The following is a 19743-nucleotide window of genomic DNA, read 5'->3' on the forward strand; positions in this document are numbered from 1 at the left end:
TTGGCGAAGAATCGTGAATATACCATGGAATTCCAAAAGAATAATGACGAAGAATCTTGAATATACCATGGAATTCCAAAAGAATGAACAAATCTGCCTTGAAAGAAGTATAGTCAAAATGCTTCTTAGAAACAAGGATGGTGAGACTTTGTCTCACATACTTCAGACACATTACTGGGAGGGATCAGTCCCTGGAGAAGGACATCATTCTTGGTAAAGCAGGGTCAGTGAAAAAGAGGAAGACCCTCAATGAAATGGATTGGCTGCAACAATGGGCTCAAACATAGCAATGATTGTGAGGATAGCGCAGGACTGAGCAGTGTTTCGTTCTGCTGTGCATAGGTGTCATGGATTGAATTATGTCCCTCCCAAAATGTGTATATCAACTTGGTTAGGCCATGATTCCCAGTATTGTATGGTTGTCCTCCATTTTGTGATTGTAATTTTATGTTGAGAGGATTAGGGTGGGATTGTAACACCACCCTTACTCAGGTCACCTTCCTGATCCAAAGTAAAGGCAGTTTCCCTGAGGTGTGGCCTGTACCACCTTTTATCTGTTATGAGATAAAAGGAAAGAGAAGAAGAGAGTTGGGGACCTCATACCACCAAGAAAGCAGCAGGAGTCCCTGTGCCTGAGAAGCTCCTTGACCAGGGGAAGATTGAGGACAAGGACCTTTCTCCAGAGCTGACGGAGAGAGAAAGCCTTCCCCTGGAGCCGATGCCCTGAATTTGGACTTGTACCCTACCAGACTGTGAGAAAATAAATTTCTCTTTGTTAAAGCCATCCACTTGTGCTATCTCTGTTATGGCAGCACTAGATGACCAAGACAATATGGTTGCTATGAGTTGTAACCGACTCGATAGGACCTAAGAACAACATAAATATCCTCTAAGCAAGCCATGGCACTGTTTTGCATGATTAAAATATGGTGCTAATTCTTCTGCAACTTGCTTTTTTCAGTCATCATTGTGTTTCTAAGGTTCATCCATGTTCAAGAGCTATTTAGAGGGTACACTCCCTCAGACTTAGTGACTGAATGTGGGAAATAAGACAGGAATTAGTATTACTCTGAGATTTTTAGAGAATGTGATGATCTTGAGATGAGAACATATAGTAAAGAAGTGGATTTTTGGAGTAAGCAAATAATTCCATTTGGGGCATGTTTACTTTGAGATACCTGCAGGCATTCAGATACAGATGATGAGCAGTTGGCTCAGGAGAGAGGAAGACTAAGAGATCTAGAATATAGGTAAGAGCTGAAGCCTTGACAGGGAGGATGAGATGACCTGGGGAGGAATGCATAATGAGTTTTGGTGACACACTGATTAGTCTTGGACAGAGGAGGAGGAGCAACTAGCTGATTAGAGACAAGATTCTGAATGGATAAATTATTTGTCAGAGTAAGTGAGGTGGCTAGGATTCCACTGATCTAATTTACTCTTATAGAATTAGATCTTAGTAGTTAACTTGATTTACCCAAGAGTGCCAAGATTCTCTTCATTTGTTGTTCCTTCTCTTTGTTAAGCCACGGCATCCTGTTCAGCATCAGTGAGAACAAGAATGTGAGGACAACCACCTAAACATGAAAATCACAAGAGAATCAAATGAGCAGGTATTACAGGATCCAAGAAGGTGACATCATTTTGTAAATGTGAAGGTGACTATTTATTATAAATTTCAATTATTTGACCCCGTATTTTCATGAAAAACCGAGAACTAATTAATTTCATAATCATTTTTGCATGTAGGGTATCTGGAAGGGTTCCAAGAGTCTGAATAATGTCAATATTCATATTTTTGCCTGTAGTCCTTAATCTTCTTGACTAGGAAAGTGTAAGCTATTATATGATTTGTGCTGAGTTGTAGAAATTGTTCAGTAACACCTCCCAGTGTCTTTGGAAGACCTTTGATGGAGAGCTAGACTGGGGAAGCTAAACTTTCAAAAGTCCTAAGGATTAAATTTCAGTTTAGCAAAAGAGGTCACAGAGTCTTAGGGAAACATGCATCCCCCACTCCTTAAGTTTCCCTAGAGGAAAGAAGTTCTACTCCAGTTCTTAGGAGAATAAGAATGGAAGGGATATTTCCAGACTCTTGTCACACCCTCACACCCCTTCTTATCTTTCTGGGAAAGAGTCTGTGCAGGTGATTCCCTCTTTCTCTCAGGCCTGTCTGCTGAGGTAGGGGGAGATCCATCCTGCTTGGCCTGGGCTTCCTGGGTTGGGCGCAGTAGGCCAGGGCTGGGCCAGATGGCTAGAGGAAGGTTTGAGCCCTTCTCTCTTCCCCTACTTTTAGAGTTTGACGAGTTTGCGGTGCCAATTCTGGGTGTGTCTTCTCTGCAGACCTAATGTTTCCCTCTTGTGGACTGTTCTAAGGACCAGACGTGGGTGGAAAGTACTGTAGTAGAAAGTTAATTTGGCCATCAGTCCATCCCCCTTCCTCGCTGTAGCTATACCAGTAATTAAGCTTTGACTAATACTTGGAAGGTTAGTGGTTAAGTGCTACGGCTCCTAACCAAAAGGTCGGCAGTTCAAATCCACCAGGTGCTCCTTGGAAACTCTATGGGGCAGTTCTACTCTGGCCTATAGGGTCACTATGAGTCGGAATCTGCTCGAGGGCAGTGGATTTGTTTTTTTTTTTTTTTTTGGTTTTTAATACTTGGAAGCAGCAGTTAAGAAATCAAATGATGTATTGCATCTGGCAAATCTGCTGCAAAAAACCTCTTTAAAGTGTTAAAAAGCAAAGATATCACTTTAAGGACTATGGTGTGCGTCTGACCCAAACCATGGTGTTTTCAATCGCCTCATATGCATGTGAAAGGTGGACAATGAATAAGGAAGACCTAAGAAGAGTCATGCCTTTGAATTATGGTGCTGGTGAAGAATATTGACTATACCATGGACTATAAGAAGAATAAACAAATTTGTCTCGAAAGATGTACAGCCAGAATGCTTCTTAGAAGAGAGTATGGCAAAACTTTGTCTCACATACTTTGGACATATTATCAAGAGGGACCAGACCCTGAAGAGGGGCATCATCCTTAGTAAAGTGGAGAGTCAGCGAAAAAGAGGAAGACCCTCAACAAGATGGACTGACACAGTGGTTGCAACAATGGGTTTAAACATAATAATGATTGTGGGAATGGCCCAGGACCAGGCAGTGTTTCATTCTGTTGTACACAGGGTCGCTATGGGTTGGAACCAACTTGAAGGCACCTAACAACAGTAATACTTGGATCTCCATTTCTTTTATTCCTCTTTTATATTTTTCTGTCATTCTCTTTTATACTGAGTTATTATATATTTATTATAATAATTTTGAAAAAAGAAATAAACTAAAAATTTTCTATAATCCCACCACGCTCTGGTGGTGGGATTAAATAAAACAATTTGAAATTTGGAGTATATTCTTTAATCATTTTTGTCTTAGTTAATGTACCTAGAACAGCTTTCTACATCATTATATTGTCAATAACATGTTTAATGGTTGCTCACTATTCTGCGGTTGTCCCATAATAATGCCCTATTATTACATATTTAAGTTGTTGCTAAATTTATTTTATTACTATTGCAAACCTCTCTGGATTTTCTCAGATTAAATCCTTAGAAGTAAAATTTCTCTGGCAAAGGGAATGCAGATTTGAATGCTTTTTACTAGATAAATGTCCAGATTTCCCTTTAGTATCAACTGCCCATTTTCCTTGGCATCGCTGTGTATTATCATTTGTTTATTTTTGCTATTTTTAAAAGCAAAAAATGGAATATTGTTCTATTTTAATTTGACTAGTGAATATGAATTTCTCTTTAAAATGTTTTTAAGCAATCATGACCACAAGGTTTTTCTTTTTTAACCTAAAAATTTACGTACAATAGAAATCGCTCTTTTTGGTGTATAAATTCCATGAGGTTTGACAAGTGCACAGAGTTGTGTATCCATACCTACAATCAAGATACCTAACAGTCCATCTTTCAAAACATTCCCTCAGGCTATCCCTTTGTAGTCAACTCTTTCTCCCACCCTACTCCCTGGCAACTGAGGTTTTGTTCTCCATTTCCTTATCCTTTAGAAATATACAGGCTGAAATATTTATGGACGAAATGATAATGGTCTGGAATTCTTTTTTTTTTTAAGTAGGTGAAACAAGATTGGCCATAAGTTGGTCATTGTTAAAGTCAGGTAGCAGAACTTTAAGATTGCATATGGGTTTAACATTTTCCATAATTAAATTTTTTTTAAAGTAAGCTTTCTGTTTACTTTTTTCAAAGTAGTTTGTTGTTGATTTTTTACTTCTCCCTCCTACTTCCCAACTCTTTTCTACCACATTTCTACTAGTCTATCAGTTCTTGTTAGCTTTTTCTGTGATTATTTTACACATATCCCTAGTAAAATTCACTCCATTTATTTTATTTTTTTAAATCCAATTGGCAAAACCATTAGGCACCTTGGAACGACACCATGGTTCTCAGTTTCCAAAGCTTCCTGCAGCTCTGGTTTCTCCCAGGCTGGTGTGGCCTCTTTCTTTCACATACCTTTACAGGTTGGCTGATGAAGGTATTTTGGAGCACTGATAACACCAACGAAATAACCCAGCTGGTGGCTTGATCTTTGTTCAATTCCAGGCTATAAAGTGCTGTAAAAAAGGCTGAGGCCAGACTAGTGATACCGAGAAGGAGCCAGCAGAGATAAGCCAGCCATCTAGGCAGGCCATTAGAGAGCAGCTTGTTCCCTTCTTCTGAGATCAGGAGGGGAAAACTGGTCGCCTCCCTGAAGAACAAAGGTTGAAGGAGTCATCTCTTATCCAAGACTGAGTGAGAGGTCTAAGAAGGTCAGAGGTGATAAAGAAAACCCAGTGCCTTACCTGGGTGGCCCTTGCTCCATGGAAAGAATGTGTGTTTCCAAGATTCCCTGGAGTTTTTGCAGTTGGCTGGCTGCATCAAGGAAGTCACAAGGCTGGTGAACTTCGGTGATACCCAGTATGCCTAAATGAGATTGTAGCCTCCGCAGAACTCTGAGCAGGTAATAGCAGAAATGACGGTGGTTTTCAGGAACCACTGAAAATATATTTTGAGTTTATACTTTCACAAGGGGAAGATTTCAATAAACTGTAATTACAGTTAAAGATTAGTAATTATTTAATTAATGATGATATCAAATTATCTCAAAACTAGTGGAGATTAAACCCAACACATACAGCATTATTGTCTTCTCTAAGGACACTGGTAAATTTTTAACAATTTGAAAAATTTTAAGCTTTGATTTAGAGACTTTCACATTTAGCTTTTTACCATCAGAACTTCAATACATGTGAGCTATACTAGGTAAATGTACAAGAGGCCCAAACTGTGTTTGAGAATTCATCAATTGCATAATCTTACCTGCTCATAGAAGAAAAGAACAAGTTTCAACAGCCTCTAACAAAACAGATGGAACGCAGGGATTTGATACAGAGAACATTTTGTGGTTTTGTTTTTAATCCTGTGGTTTGTGAGACCACATAGACTGTCTCAGAATTCATCAAAGCTATTATCTTTTTTTTTATAATTTTTATTGTGCTTTAAGTGAAAGTTTACAAACCAAGTCAGTCTCTCACACAAAAACCCATATACACCTTGCTACACACTCCCAATTACTCTCCGCCTAATGAGACAGCCCGTTCTCTCCCTCCACTCTCTCTTTTCGTGTCCATTTCACCAGCTTCTAACCCCCTCCACCCTCTCATCTACCCTCTAGGCAGGAGATGCCAACATAGTCTCAAGTGTCCACCTGATCCAAGAAGCTCACTCCTCACCAGCATCCCTCTCCAACCCATTGTCCAGTCCAATCCATGTTTGAAGAGTTGGCTTCAGGAATGGCTCCTGTCCTGGGTCAACAGGTCTGGGGGCCATGACCACTGGGGTCCTTCCAGTCTCAGTCAGACCATTAAGTCTGGTGTTATGAGAATTTGGGGTCTGCATCCCACTGCTCTCCTGCTCCCTCAGGGGTTCTCTGTTGTGTTCCCTGTCAGGGCAGTCATCAGTTGTAGCCAGGCACCATCTAGTTCTTCTGGTCTCAGGATGATGTAGTCTCTGGTTCCTGTGGCCCTTTCTGTCTCTTGGGCTCGTAATCACCTTGTGTCCTTGGTGTTCTTCGTTCTCCTTTGATCCAGGTGGGTTGAGACCAATTGATGCATCTTAGATGGCTGCTTGCTAGCGTTTAAGATCCCAGACGCCACTCTTCAAAGTGGGATGCAGAATGTTTTCTTAAAAGATTTTATTATGCCAATTGACTTAGATGTCCCCTGAAACCATGGTCCCCAGACCCCTGCCCCTGCTACACTGGCCTTCCAAGCATTCAGTTTATTCAGGAAGCTTCTCTGCTTTTGGTTTAGTCCAGTGTGTGCTGTCTTTCCCTTAACCTAAAATAATTCTTATCTACTATGTAATTAGTGAATAGCCCTCCCCCAACCTCCTTCCCTCCCCTCTCTCATAACCACAAAAGAATGTTTTCTTCTCAGTTTAAACTATTTCTCAAGTTCTTATAATAGTGGTCTTATGCAATATTTGTCCTTTTGCAACTAATTTCACTCAGCATAATGCCTTCCAGGTTCCTTCATGTTATGAAATGTTTCACAGATTCCTCACTGTTCTTTATCGATGCATAGTATTCCATTGTGTGAATATACCATAATTTATTTAGCCATTCATCCATTGATAGGCACCTTGGTTGCTTCCATCTTTTTGCTATTGTAAACAGTGCTGCAATAAACGTGGGTGTGCATATATCTGTTTGTGTAAAGGCTCTTATTTCTCTAGGATATATTCCAAGGAGTGGGATTGCTGGATCGTATGGTAGTTCTGTTTCTAGCTTTTTAAGGAAGCGCCAAATCTATTTCCAACGTGGTTGTACCATTTGACATTCCCACCAGCAGTGTATAAGTGTTCCAATCTCTCCACAGCCTCTCCAACATCTATTATTTTGTGTTTTTTGGATTACTGCCAGCCTTGTTGGAGTAAAATGAAATCTCATTGTAGTTTTGATCTGCATTTCTCTAATGGCTAATGATCGTGAACATTTCGTCATATATCTGTTAGTCTTCTTTAGCGAAGTGTCTATTCATATCTTTTGCCCATTTTTTAATTAGGTTATTTGTCTTTTTGCAGTATCATGTAGATTTTAGAGATCAGGCGCTAATCAGAAATGTCATAACTAAAAACTTTTTCCCAGTCTGTAGGTAGTCTTTTGGTGAAGTCTTTGGATGAGCATAGGTGCTTGATTTTTAGGAGCTCCCAGTTATCTAGTTTTTCTTCTACATTCTTTCTAATGCTTGTATACTGTTTATGCCATGTATTAGGGCTCCTAACGTTGTCCCTATTTTTTCTTCCATGATCTTTATCGTTTTAGATTTTATATTTAGGTCTTTGATCCATTTTGAGTTAGTTTTTGTGCATGGAGTGAGGTATGGGTCTTGTTTCATTTTTTTGCAGATGGATATCCAGTTATGCCAGCACCATTTGTTAAAAAGACTGTCTTTTCCCCATTTAACTGTTTTGGGACCTTTGTCAAATATCAACTGCTCATATGTGGATGGATTTATGTCCGGATTCTCAATTCTTTTCCATTGGTCCATGTATCTGTTGTTGTACCAGTACCAGGCTGTTTTGACTACTGTGGCAGTATAACAGGTTCTAAAATCAGGTAAAGTAAGGCCTCCCACTTTGTTCTTCTTTTTCAGTAATGCCTTATTTATCTGGGTCCTCTTTCCCTTCCATATGAAGCTGGTGATTTGTTTCTCCATCTCATTAAAGAATGTCATTGGGATTTGGATCAGAATTGCATTAAATGTATAGATCATTTTTGGTAGAATAGACATCTTTATAATGTTAAGTCTTCCTATCCACGAGCAAGGTATGTTCTTCCACTTATGTAAGTCTCTTTTGGTTTCTTGCAGAAGTGTATGGTAGTTTTCTTTGTATAAGTCTTTTACATCTCTGGTAAGATTTATTCCTAAGTATTTTATCTTCTTGGGGGCTACTGTTAATGGCATTGATTTGATAATTTCCTCTTCGATGTTCTTTTTGTTGGTGTAGAGGAATCCAACTGATTTTTGTATGTTTATCTTGTATCCCGATACTCTGCTGAACTCTTCTATTAGCTTCAGTAGTTTTCTTGAGGATTCTTTAGGGTTTTCTGTGTATAAGTTCATGTCATCTGCAAATAGAGATACTTTTACTTCTTCCTTGCCAATCTGGATGCTCTTTATTTCTTTATCTAGCCTAATTGCTCTGGCTAGGACTTCCACACAATGTTGAATAAGAGTGGTGATAAAGGGCATCCTTGTCTGGTTCCTGATCTCAATGGGAATATTTTCAGGCTCTCTCCATTTAGGGTGATGTTGGCTAAAGCATTTTCTCTTAAGGAAATTAAAACAAGCAGAAGATTGTACCATGCCTGTTGGTTATGAATGAGTGAGAAAGTAAGAGTCATGGAAGGGTGTGGAAGTCAGAGAAGGTTAATTACTAAAATCTAATGAGCTTTACCATTTGCCCAAATGGATCCTGCCTGCTGATGACTGCCATGGGCCTCTAAGTGAGAATAAATGAGGCTGGATAAAAGTGTCACCAGCTTGTTAATGTTGTAAGAACTCCATGATGATTGTTCACACTCTGAAAGTAGGTATGTATTTCTCTTGAGCAGGAATCCCACAGTTTCCTTTAATTCCTAAATGTAGAACCAAGATGAGAAAAGTTAGTCTGTCTTACAGTAACGCAGGACAGGTAGCAACTATAGTAAAAGCCTGTTTCTTTTACTCAGAGGGACATAACTTAGTTTAAAGAACTAAATCTTTCAGTTTCTCTTTACTTTTTCAGAAAGCAGTTACCTCACAGTAGCTTCAAAACCAGTTCTATGAGAGCATATAGAATGAAAGAATAAGGGACAGCTTGGTCAAACATTAAAAACTAAAACAAGTCCAGAGTAGCATGTACTGCGCTCACATTCAGTCCTCAGAAAATTTCATAAGTAAGAGAAAAGAAACCAGAGGCATGACAAATTACAACTCAGGGGACAGGAATTAGGGAAAAGATATTAAGGGGAACAAAACAAAAAACTAGTTTCTGTCAAGTCAGTTCCAATTCATGGTGACCCCTTGTGTGTCACAATGCCATCGGGTTTTCAAAGCTATGATCTTTTGGAAGTAGACTGCCAGACCTTTCTTCAGAGGCAGCTTTCAGTTAGTAGTCATGTGCTTAAACATTTGTGCCACCAAGAACAATAAGGGTAATAACAAACTCGATGCCACTGAGCTGATTCCAACTCATACTGACCTTATAGGACAGAGTAGAACTGCCCCAAAGGGTTGCCAAGGCTGTAATCTTTATGGAAGCAGATTGCCACATCTTCTTCCTGCAGAGCAGCTGGTGGGGTTTGAACCACTAATAGACCCATTGCTGTCACGTCAATTTCAACTCATAACGACCCTATAGGACAGGGTAGAACTGCCCCATACGGTTTCCAAGGCTGTAATCTTTATGGAAGCAGACTCTCCCTCAAGCCACTAACAGGACCCTGAAAACCTTCCAAGACATCCTTTCCACTGCCATTTCCATCACACGGGGAAAGGAAATATGTAATTTACCTGTAAAACTTGATACCAAACTTACCTCAACTACCTTTGTGAGAGAGAGAGGCTCAAAGGAAGCATCTGAGGGGCAGGGAGCCTGAATGAGGGGAAAGAAAGGTGCAGGCTCCTGTGTTTGAATCAGCGGGAAGATCCGTCCAATTACAAGATTGATTGGGAAAAGGATGACAGCCGTTTGGATGCTGATAAGCAGTTCAGACCAGGTCACATCAAACGGACCCACTGAAAAAAAGGGATAACAGCAACTTTCATTACCAACAACTAAAGCTACTGAAAAGTCATTCCTCTCCCAGGTTGTAGCTGTTTAGCAATTTAAATAAGTTTATCTAAGGGTAGAAAATTATTACGGCAGTAAAAATTCTGATGTGTTGTTCTTAAGGCTGTTTCATTTATTAATGAACGAGAAGAGGAGTGTGCTAATGTTAGGGCAGGGAAGGAAAAGCGAAGGCATGATTCAGTTTCTAACCCTAGGAGTGACTAGAGTGGAGTACAGCAAAAGGACTGTATACCACAAGCACACAGCACACATCAGGGCTCATCCACACCTTGCTCGTCTCTCTTGGCAGTGGTGCCATTTATCTTCCAAAACATGACATTGATGACCATGTTGCAGAGAAGCAGTGTCATGCAGCAAGTGAGCCGCTGGACTCTTGTGAACTGGTTCCAGGGGTGTCGAGTTGCAACTGAGAGCCACAGATGATCTTGTGTGAACTTTTCTATTATCATGGAGGAAAACAGGTGCCTAAAGAAAGAAATTAGGATGGGAGAGACACAACATTTCATTGTACAAGTGCCCTAGACTAAGATTTAGTTTGCCCATTGGCAAACTACATAGCAACTTCTTGGCCACTATTCACTGCCTCTATGAACAGGGGCTTGGACTAGAATAGTCTTTAAAGATCTCCACAGCTTTCAAGTGACATGATGATTGTGATGGTTAAGGTTGTGTGTCAGCTTGGCTGGGCCATGATTCTCAGCGTTTGGCAGCTATGATGTAGTCTGGCAGTCGTATGATTTGTGATCACTTCCATGATGAGATTTGATAAAATGTGATCACCCCTGATGGGATCTGCTGTGAGTAGCCAATCAGTTGAAAGGGAGTTTCCTTGGGTGTGTGGCCTGCATCAAATCTAAGTGGACATTCTGGCAAGGCTCAGGGGCTTTTGCTCGCTCTGGATCCTGCAGCTGGCTCCTGTTTGTCTGACCTCTGGTTCTTGGGACTTTAGCTAGCAGCTTACCTGCAGTCTTGCCTGCCGATCTTGGGATTCAAAGCCTGTAAGCAAGAGCCCTGGCCTCTGACCTGCCGATCTTGGGTTTGCCAGCCTCTGTGGCTACATGAATCAGGAGAAGGGTCTATCCTAACCCATGGACTTGGGACTTTCCAGCCTCTACAATTATGTGAGCCATTTCCTTAATGTAAATCTCTCTCTATATATACATTTATATGCTTTACTGGTTTTGCTTCTCTCGAGAACCCAGCCTTTCGCTATTTTAGGATAGTTTTTGAAAATAAGGATAATCTGTATTATACGAGTGTTTAAAGCTAAAAATGGTTGTTTTAGCCTTACAAGAGTTTTAATAAATTCTTACTCTTTAAAACTTTGCATTCGGCTTCCTCTCAAGGTAGTTTGGTAAATTTACACTGTGAGCATCTTCTCTGCTTCAAATATAAAACACTAGTAGATAAAATATAGAAAGAAAAAAGAAACTAAAAAGACTCAACTGGGCTTAACATAAAATTAAAATATCTCTGAGGACTAGAAATGGAATAAGAAATCAACGTGGTGAGTGTGGTAGAAGCCGTAGGATTGCTGGGCTCCAGGTCTGGAAGGAGGCAGTACACAAGTGGGAATTTGGCATTTACGGGATAACTGGAACCACAAGTGTTTCATGGAGTAGGGAAGAGGAGAGAAAGAGCCAAGTTCACTGCTTGAAGCCAGGGTTAGGGCTAGAGGTTATGAAAGGACAGAAACAAAACAAAACAAAAAATCCAAAAACTTCCATGGGGCTACAACTTTACAAGTAGGGAGGTGAGAGAAAAAGGACAGCATCATGATCAGGTATTAAGTCAAGTGTTCCATTGCCTTGGAGCCCTGGTAGTGCAGTGGTTAAGAGCTTGCCTGTTAGCCAAAAGGTTGGCAGTTCGAATCTACCAGCTGCTCCCTGGAAACCTCATGGGGCAGTTCTACTCTCTCCTGTAGGGTTGCTATGAGTTGGAGTTGACTTGATAGCAACAGGTTTGGTTTGGTTTTCCATCGGCTCATGACAAGAGCTATAATTGCCCCAGTTTCACTGAGCAATAGGAGCTATTAATAAGCTATTAATAAGGCTTAGTTCTAGACTAGAGAATGTGAAGGGTTAGACAGAAACAGTAGCAAAACTACTAGTCGGGGATGGGTATGCACAAAGAGAAGTGGGAAATAAACAAACATACTAAACGACTAAGTCTTCCATTCAAAATGAAGTTACAAACCAAAATTCCAAAGCACATGAAGAAATTTAATGCTGAGAAAGGCAGCCAAAACAAAAAAATTCAATCCAAAAGAAATGAACTTCATAAAACAGTTTGACAAAGGCTTTAAAATAAGTATCTCAGGTTTCTTGAAGATATAAGAAAAAGAATAACTTCACTTAAAAAGAATAAAAATTATAAAGAAAAACAAATAAAAGAGCAAATTAGAAAAACTGAAACTGAAAAATATGGTCATCGAACAAATCATTTTTAAAAAATAATTATTTATTTTGTTGTTGAGAATATACAACAAAACATTCACCAACTTAAGTTTCTACATGTACAATTCAGTGACACCGATTACATTCTTTGGGTTGTGCAACCATTCTCACCCTCCTTTTCTGAGTTGCTGCACCCCGTTAACATAAACTCACTGCCCTCTAAGGTGCCTGTATAATCTTTTGAGTTGCTATTGTCACTTTAATCCCATATAGATAGTTCTTAAATGAGCATAATGCTCAAGGTAGGCTTTTTTTTTTTTTTACCAGTTGAGCTAAATTATTGCTTGGTTTTAAGATGACTTCAGGGGATATTTTTGGTTCAAGGTTTAAAGATTATCTCAGGGCGATAGTTTCAGGGGTTCATCTAGCCTCCATGGCTCCAGCAAGTCTGGAGCCCTTGAGAATTTGAAATTCTGTTCTGCATTTCTTGCCTTTTGATCAGAATTCTTCTATAGAATCTTTGACCAAAATGTTCAGCAATGGTAGTTGGGCACCATTCAGTTCTCCTGGTCTCATGGCCAAGGACGCAGTTGTTCATAGAGGTAATTAACCACACATTCTGTATTCTTCTCCTATTCCTGACTCTACTTCTTCCTCTGTTGCTTCAGGTGAATAGAAACCAATTGTCATGTCATGGGTGGCTGCTTGCAAAAATTTAGGAAATGTATTTAGGAAATGAATAGGGCTGATGGTTGCACAACAGTGTGAATATAATTAGTGCCAAGGAATTGTACACTTAAAATGGTTAAAATAGCAAATTTTACTTATATTTATTTTACAAGGCTTCAAATTGGTTTGAAAAGGTTCAGCCACGGCCATCATAAACAAGGGCAGTGTACACATTGCATAGCAACCAAATCTGTTGTCCATTGGATTTTGACCTGAGTAGAAAACAAACAACAGTGCCCTGCTCAAAGATGGCACCCAACTGTGCCATGTTGAATGCTTCAGGAGTCTGATGCAGGAGTCTGGATTATTGGCAGGACTGTGGAGAGAGACACACATTCAAAGCGTCACGGTCCGCTGCCGTTTTGATGGGGGTGCCACTATTTGTTTCCTACTTGGGTCAAAATCCAAGCGGCAACAGGTTTGGTTACTATGCAATGCATATGCTGCCCTTGTTTACAAATGCCATGACTGAACTGTTTCAAATTGGTTTGAAATGCACATATTTTACCACAGTAAAAAAGAAATAAAAATATGAAAATGCAAAGAACAAAGCAAATAAATTCAGGAGATATGGACATGGTTGAAAAGAGAATCAGTAAACTAAAATATACTACTAAGGAATTTACCCAGAATACACCATAGAGAGACAAAAAGAAAATAAGTAAGCAAGGGCAGTTAAAAAACATGGAGGATAGTTTGAGAGGCTCCAAGATACATTTTTTAGAAGTTCTAGAAGAAAAGAATGGAGGGACTAGCAGAGAAGCAATATTTTTAGAAGTTGACATCTGAGAATTTTTCAGAATTGAAGACATGATTCTGCATGTTAAAAGTACACTCTGGGTACCAAATAAGATAAAAATATATATATAAATCCACATAATGACGAATTACGGTAAAATTTGGAACACTGTGAATAAAGAAGAAATATTAAAAAGAAAGACAGTATACTTGAAAAGAATAAAAATTAGGCTAACAAAAACCTATTTAGTATGTGATATTGGTGTCTTCCTCCTCTCCCTGGAGAGATCTGCTCACATTTCAGGGTAATAATGTTTCTCTTCACAGGGGAGGATAGGCAAGTCTGCCAGTAACCCCTATCATTAGCCCAGGTAAGAATCTTCTAATCTTGGGGTTCATCTTCTGTAAGACAAGCCTTTCCCTGGCGCATTTGTTGAAAACATTCAGAGGGAATTATTTAACTTTGCAGCTGCCTGAGGTAGTGGATAACTGTTGGGGCAAACAATATACTAACCAAAAAGCTTAAAAGGAAAAGCTGTGGAATGAGATTTTCCTAGGGGCTTTGAAAAGCTTGGATATATTCTTGGGAATCTAGAAGACCACACACATGCATAGGACTATATTGCATGCCCAGAGCTGTGTGCATGCTCAGGAGAGACCTGAGAAGGCCTTAACCTCTGGATGACCTTGAGGTTTTCAGCAAGCAGGAAGTGAAGGGTAAGGTAGAATTGTCAACTGACTTGCTGTGTGTTGAAGGTGTGCCCCAATATACATATAGAACCCATCTGTAAAGACTGGGAGGCTTATTGATTTTAGGCATTTAAGGAGATCTCTGTCCAAATACTGGCTGACCACTAAGACAACCCAACAGAGACTTCAATGGCCACACACAACAAATACAGACTTTACAGAATTAATTCAGAAAATTCATTAAACAAACAAATAGCAAGAACAACAAACCTAGGGGAGGAAGAAGAATCTGATTTCCAAAGTCGACCCACTATATTATTTTAAAAGACCAGTTTCTAAAAAAAAATTATGTGACATGCAAAGAAACAAGAAAGTACAGCCCATCTGCAGTTAAAAAAAAAAAAAGTCACTAGTAACTGTCTCTGCAGAAGTCTAGATATTGAACTTACTGGATAAAGACTTTAAATTAGTTACTTTAAATATGTTCAAACAACTAATGCAAACCATGTCTAAAGAACTAAAGGGAAGTATAAAAACAAAGTCTCACTAAATAGAGAATATCAGTAAAAAAATAGAAATTATATATTAAAAAAAAGGAACCAAATAGAAATTCTGGAATTAAAAAGTACAATAACTGAAATGAAAAATTCATTATGGGGGTTCAACAACATATATGAGCAGGCAAAAGAATCAGTAAACCTGAAGATAGGTCAATTATGATTGACCAGTTTGAGGATCAGAAAGGAAAAAGAATGAAGAAAAATGATGCAGCTTACGAAAACTGTTCTTAGGGTGGGCATCATCAAATGCCATCAACATACACAAAATGGGAGTCTGAAGAAGGAGAAAAAGCAAGCATTTGTGAGGAAAGATTAAGCACAATTTTAAAAAGGAATGGGGTGGGGACAGGCACTGGAAGAAACAGTTCCACCTTTTTTGCCTTTAGGCATTTTTATATGAGGACATAATGCTGGCACCTCTTGAAGTCATCACCTTATATTTCCTAGAGGAAAAAGCCAAAACTCCTGATATCATTGAACTAAAAAATTGAAGGGAAGAAGGGTATTGGGTAGCAGAAATATATTACTCTAGACAGTACATAGCAACCTTCACTATTAATAACAATATCCCAAAAATACCTAAAGGAAAAGAGATCTCTCTTTGAGACTGGTGTGAAGATCTGGTCACGCTCGCAATCTCCTATGTCCACAGCCAGCCAACAATTGCACAGGAAATGCCATTTCCTCTTAACTGCCATGTCACTGACAATTACCTGGTTTATATACCTATGGTGAAATGAAGATAATCATGTTAGGGAGGTGGGCATGAATCAATTGCTGTGTAGTAACAAGTAATCTCGCTTCTTACTTGGAGTGATACAAAGCTTTTGGAATGAATAGTGGTGATAGTTGTACAACACGGTTAATGTAATTAATGTCACTGAATCGTACGCTTAAAATGGCAAACTTTTTGTTATATATATATTTTACCACAGTAAAATTGAAAAAAGAAAAAGTAATCTTGAACTGTCAGTGAGTGTCCAAGTAAAAGGACTCTGCTTCACTGCAATGCAAGAACTAGGGAAAGAAATGAAATTTCATCCCATGTTTTTCTTCCCCACCCCTGAGGAAGTTACTGTACCAAATACCAGACTGCAAACTTCTACAACCATGTGAATAGTTCAGTGTGTGTATATCTTCTTTAACTTTCCTTGTTCCGTATATAATAGTGTCCTGCCACCTCTTAAAGTATCCCATTTGCCTCTACCTTTAGTCACAAAGGTGTGTGTGGGGTGTAAGTGTGGGTGGGTGGTTGTGAACATTTATATTAATGGCTTCTCACCTTATTTGGGTCTGTGCCCTTGTCTTGATTTCCCAGAGCTATAGACCCTGAGATTTCTTCCTCTTTGCAACCAAAATGTTTTACCATTTGTCTAATTTCTCTACCAACTTCATCCAGCAACAAACTTGTCCTCTCAGATACCTAATTGTTCAACCTATTTGAATTCATCTCATAACTAGTCAGTTATTCTCCTCCTTCACTTTAATAGTGCTTTTCCCCAAGAGAGTATGTTCAATATCATGAAACCACTTAAATTGCTCCAGTTAAAAATCCTTGTTTTAGTTGAAATTATTTTGTGTGAGGAACGTGATATTTTTAACAAGAGAAAAAAAATTTTTTTCTTTTTTTTTTTTCTCTTATTAAGGCAGTTCATAAAATTATAGGTGACTAAGTTGCATTTCATTTAAAGTTATCTAATGCATCCTGTATTCTTAAAGCTGACTTTAAGAGCAAAGTATAATAAAACAAGAGAAAATATTCATTTCTGACTGGTGAAAACTTAGTCATGGGCTGTTCATGCTTCCGGTATAACTTTTATTTTCTTCTTCCTTCATATGTGAGAAAAAGATGAAAATCTAGTTTGAGTGTTAGAAAAATCTAACTGAGGCATTCCCTATGCTTAGTAGAATGGTAGTGTCAAAAAAAAAAAAAAACCAAACCCCCTACTGTTGAGTCAATTCTGACTCAGAAAATATAATTTGTCATTTGCTAAAGAAAAAAGTTGTTGGTAGTTAGCTTTTTATGGGGAGTAATTCTTTGTACTTTTCTGTGTTTTCCAAGTTCCCTGCATTAAGCATACATTGCTTTTACAATTGAAAAAGGAAAAACAAATCTTACAAAAGAAAGTCTTCAAAAGAGGCTTGATATTGAGCTGATATGAACCTCTAGAGGTTAACACAAAACCCAGAGAATTTAATTGTTAACAAATGTTCATTGTCACAATATTAACTATATTTATTAATTAGAAATATTTAAAGTGTTAAAAAGCAAAGATGTGACTTTGAGGACAAAGGCATGCCTGACCCAAGCCATGGTATTTTCAATTGCCTTATACGCGTGCAAAAGCTGGATGATGAATAAAGAAGACAGAAGAAGAATTGATGCATTTGAACTACGGTTTTGGTGAAGAATACTGAATATACCGAATGAACAAATCTGTCTTGGAAGAAGTACAGCCAGAATGCTCCTTAGAAGCAAGGATCGTGAGACTTTGTCTTATGTACTTTGGACACGTTATCAGAAAGGACCCGACCTTGGAGAAGGACATCATGCTTGCTAAAGTAGAGGGTCAGCAAAAAGAGGAAGACCCTCAACAAGATGGACTGACAAAGTGGCTGCAACAATGGGCTCAAACACAGTAATAATTGTGAGGATGGTGCAAGACTGGACAGTGTTTCGTTCTGTTGTACACAGGGTTGGTTGCTGTGGGTCAGAACTGACTTGACGGCAGCTAACAACAACATTAATTGTAACAAATATTTACTGAGGCCTACTAAAATCCTGGCAGCGTACTATCTACTGAGGATACAAATATAACACATCATCTCTATCTTTGAGAAGCATAAAATCACTGTGAGTTAAAAAATAATATAATCAAAGATTACATATAAAATTAGGATTGATATAACCCAGTGACAATAATTAGTGAGAAAAGTAGAAAATACTACATAGGTGTGTATGTTCACACTTCCACGAGCAGTGTTTGAGAGTTCCAATTGCTCCCCATCCTCACTCAAACTTGGTTTTGTCCGTTTTTTTTTTTTCATTTTAGTCATTCTTACGGGTGCACGGTGCTATCTTACTGTGGTTTTAATTTGCATTCCTGATGACTAATGATGTTGAGCATCTTTTCAAGTGCTTATATACATTATTCGCGTTTATAAACAAGACTGGGATGATAGTGTATGTATTGTTTGTAGATACCTGAACAGAATGGGAGCAGCAAGCAGGTTATTAGGTTCTACTGGCCTAGTGATTTGCATATGTAGCTTAGCAGTGAAAATCTTATTTTGCTACTAATTTTAGGTAGACTATTTCCTCTTTTCAGGTGGGCAACACTCAGCAAATGATTCTTTTAAAAGCCTGAGCCCTACATCTTTCACTTCATTCCCTTCCCTTTTCCTAACCTGAACAAACCAATAATCTTTACCCCTTAATCAGTTTTATCATCTGCTTTCAAAAACCCAAACCAAACCCATTGCTGTAGAGTTGATTTCAATTCATAGTGACCCTATAGGATAGAGTAGAAATTCCTTATAACGTTTCCAAGGAGTGGCTAGTAGATTCAAACTGATGACCCTTTGGTTAGGAGTGAGTGTGAGCTCTTAGCCACTAGGGCTTCTCATCTGCTTTATCCATTCCTAATTCTCAGAGTGCTGCAGGAGGAAGATGCAGAATCATTTGGACCTAGCACATGTCAGGTTCATGAACTCTAACTCCATTCTTGACAATTATTTAACTCCCTAGGCATATCCCACATGCAATTCCATTATTGCCCTTTTCTTGACATTCTGAATTTTGACCCAGAATATATTCAATATATGGTTGTTGATTAAATTTACTCTTTAAAATATGTTTTTCATCTTTAGAAATACTGTTAATTTATGGCAGTTTTGGGCAATGTTTCATTGTTATTATTTATTGTTCAAGGTCTTGATAATATTTAATGAAAACAAAACAAAACATCTTCTACCTTTCAAAAGAAAACCACATTGTTAATTTTCCATATTTCTTGCCATGGTTTGTTCACTGAGGACAGCTTCAAAACTTAAATCTAATAGTCATTTGTTACTATTTGGGCCAAAGCATTGTTGTTATTTATTGTGATGGCATGCTGATCTCTTCCAAGGATGCTAATGATCTGCAAAAAAGAAACAAGTCAGCATGATACAGGTACATACCAAGAAGGGCTGACGCCAGAATTGTCATGCCAGAGCCGAAGGCTGTGCAATTCTCCTAGAGAGGACTGAGTGGTGAGAAGGAAGACATCCAGTCCCCCTCGTTCAAAGACTGCCTTCTGAGAGTCACAAAGGTGATGGGGCTCACTCGATCCCTCTGATCCATACAGGATGATAACAACCTCAAACGTGACAAGAAAAAATACAGTAAGTTCTAACATGATTCTCTGAAGAATGATGAAGATATAGGAAACTGTACTTGGATGGAATGTTTGGAATAGATATAAGTATATAGATTATATATAGAGAGGGTCCTTCAAATTGACAGTTTAGAACTAGGAAATATCAATCTCTGTGATCCCTTCTAAAGAGCTATTGTACACTGAGAGATCAAGTTAGTGTATTTCATGTGGTAGATGACACAAAACAATGAAGAACATTTATTTCATTAACCTTGGCTGTTGTAGCAGCCCTTCTCCGATATCCAGTATAGACTTGAATAAGGTAGTAAAATTGAAAGCTGGGGTCATTATCAGCCAGGACAGTGACCTTCACCTACA

General features: G+C 38.7%; 1 protein-coding gene across 1 annotated transcript in view; it reads right to left on the reverse strand.

Annotated features, from left to right (window-relative positions):
* Positions 1-19743, reverse strand: part of PKD1L3 (polycystin 1 like 3, transient receptor potential channel interacting) — an 88663-nt gene that overhangs the window by 32934 nt on the left and 35986 nt on the right. Inside the window, 9 exon segments of the mRNA XM_064273501.1 lie at positions 1478-1577; positions 4528-4762; positions 4857-5049; positions 8515-8695; positions 9637-9836; positions 10160-10356; positions 15584-15730; positions 19187-19365; positions 19637-19738. Of these exon segments, the coding sequence (XP_064129571.1) occupies positions 1478-1577; positions 4528-4762; positions 4857-5049; positions 8515-8695; positions 9637-9836; positions 10160-10356; positions 15584-15730; positions 19187-19365; positions 19637-19738 (1534 nt within the window).

Source organism: Loxodonta africana, chromosome 21 (assembly GCF_030014295.1).
Source record: "Loxodonta africana isolate mLoxAfr1 chromosome 21, mLoxAfr1.hap2, whole genome shotgun sequence".
Lineage (NCBI taxonomy): Eukaryota > Metazoa > Chordata > Mammalia > Proboscidea > Elephantidae > Loxodonta > Loxodonta africana.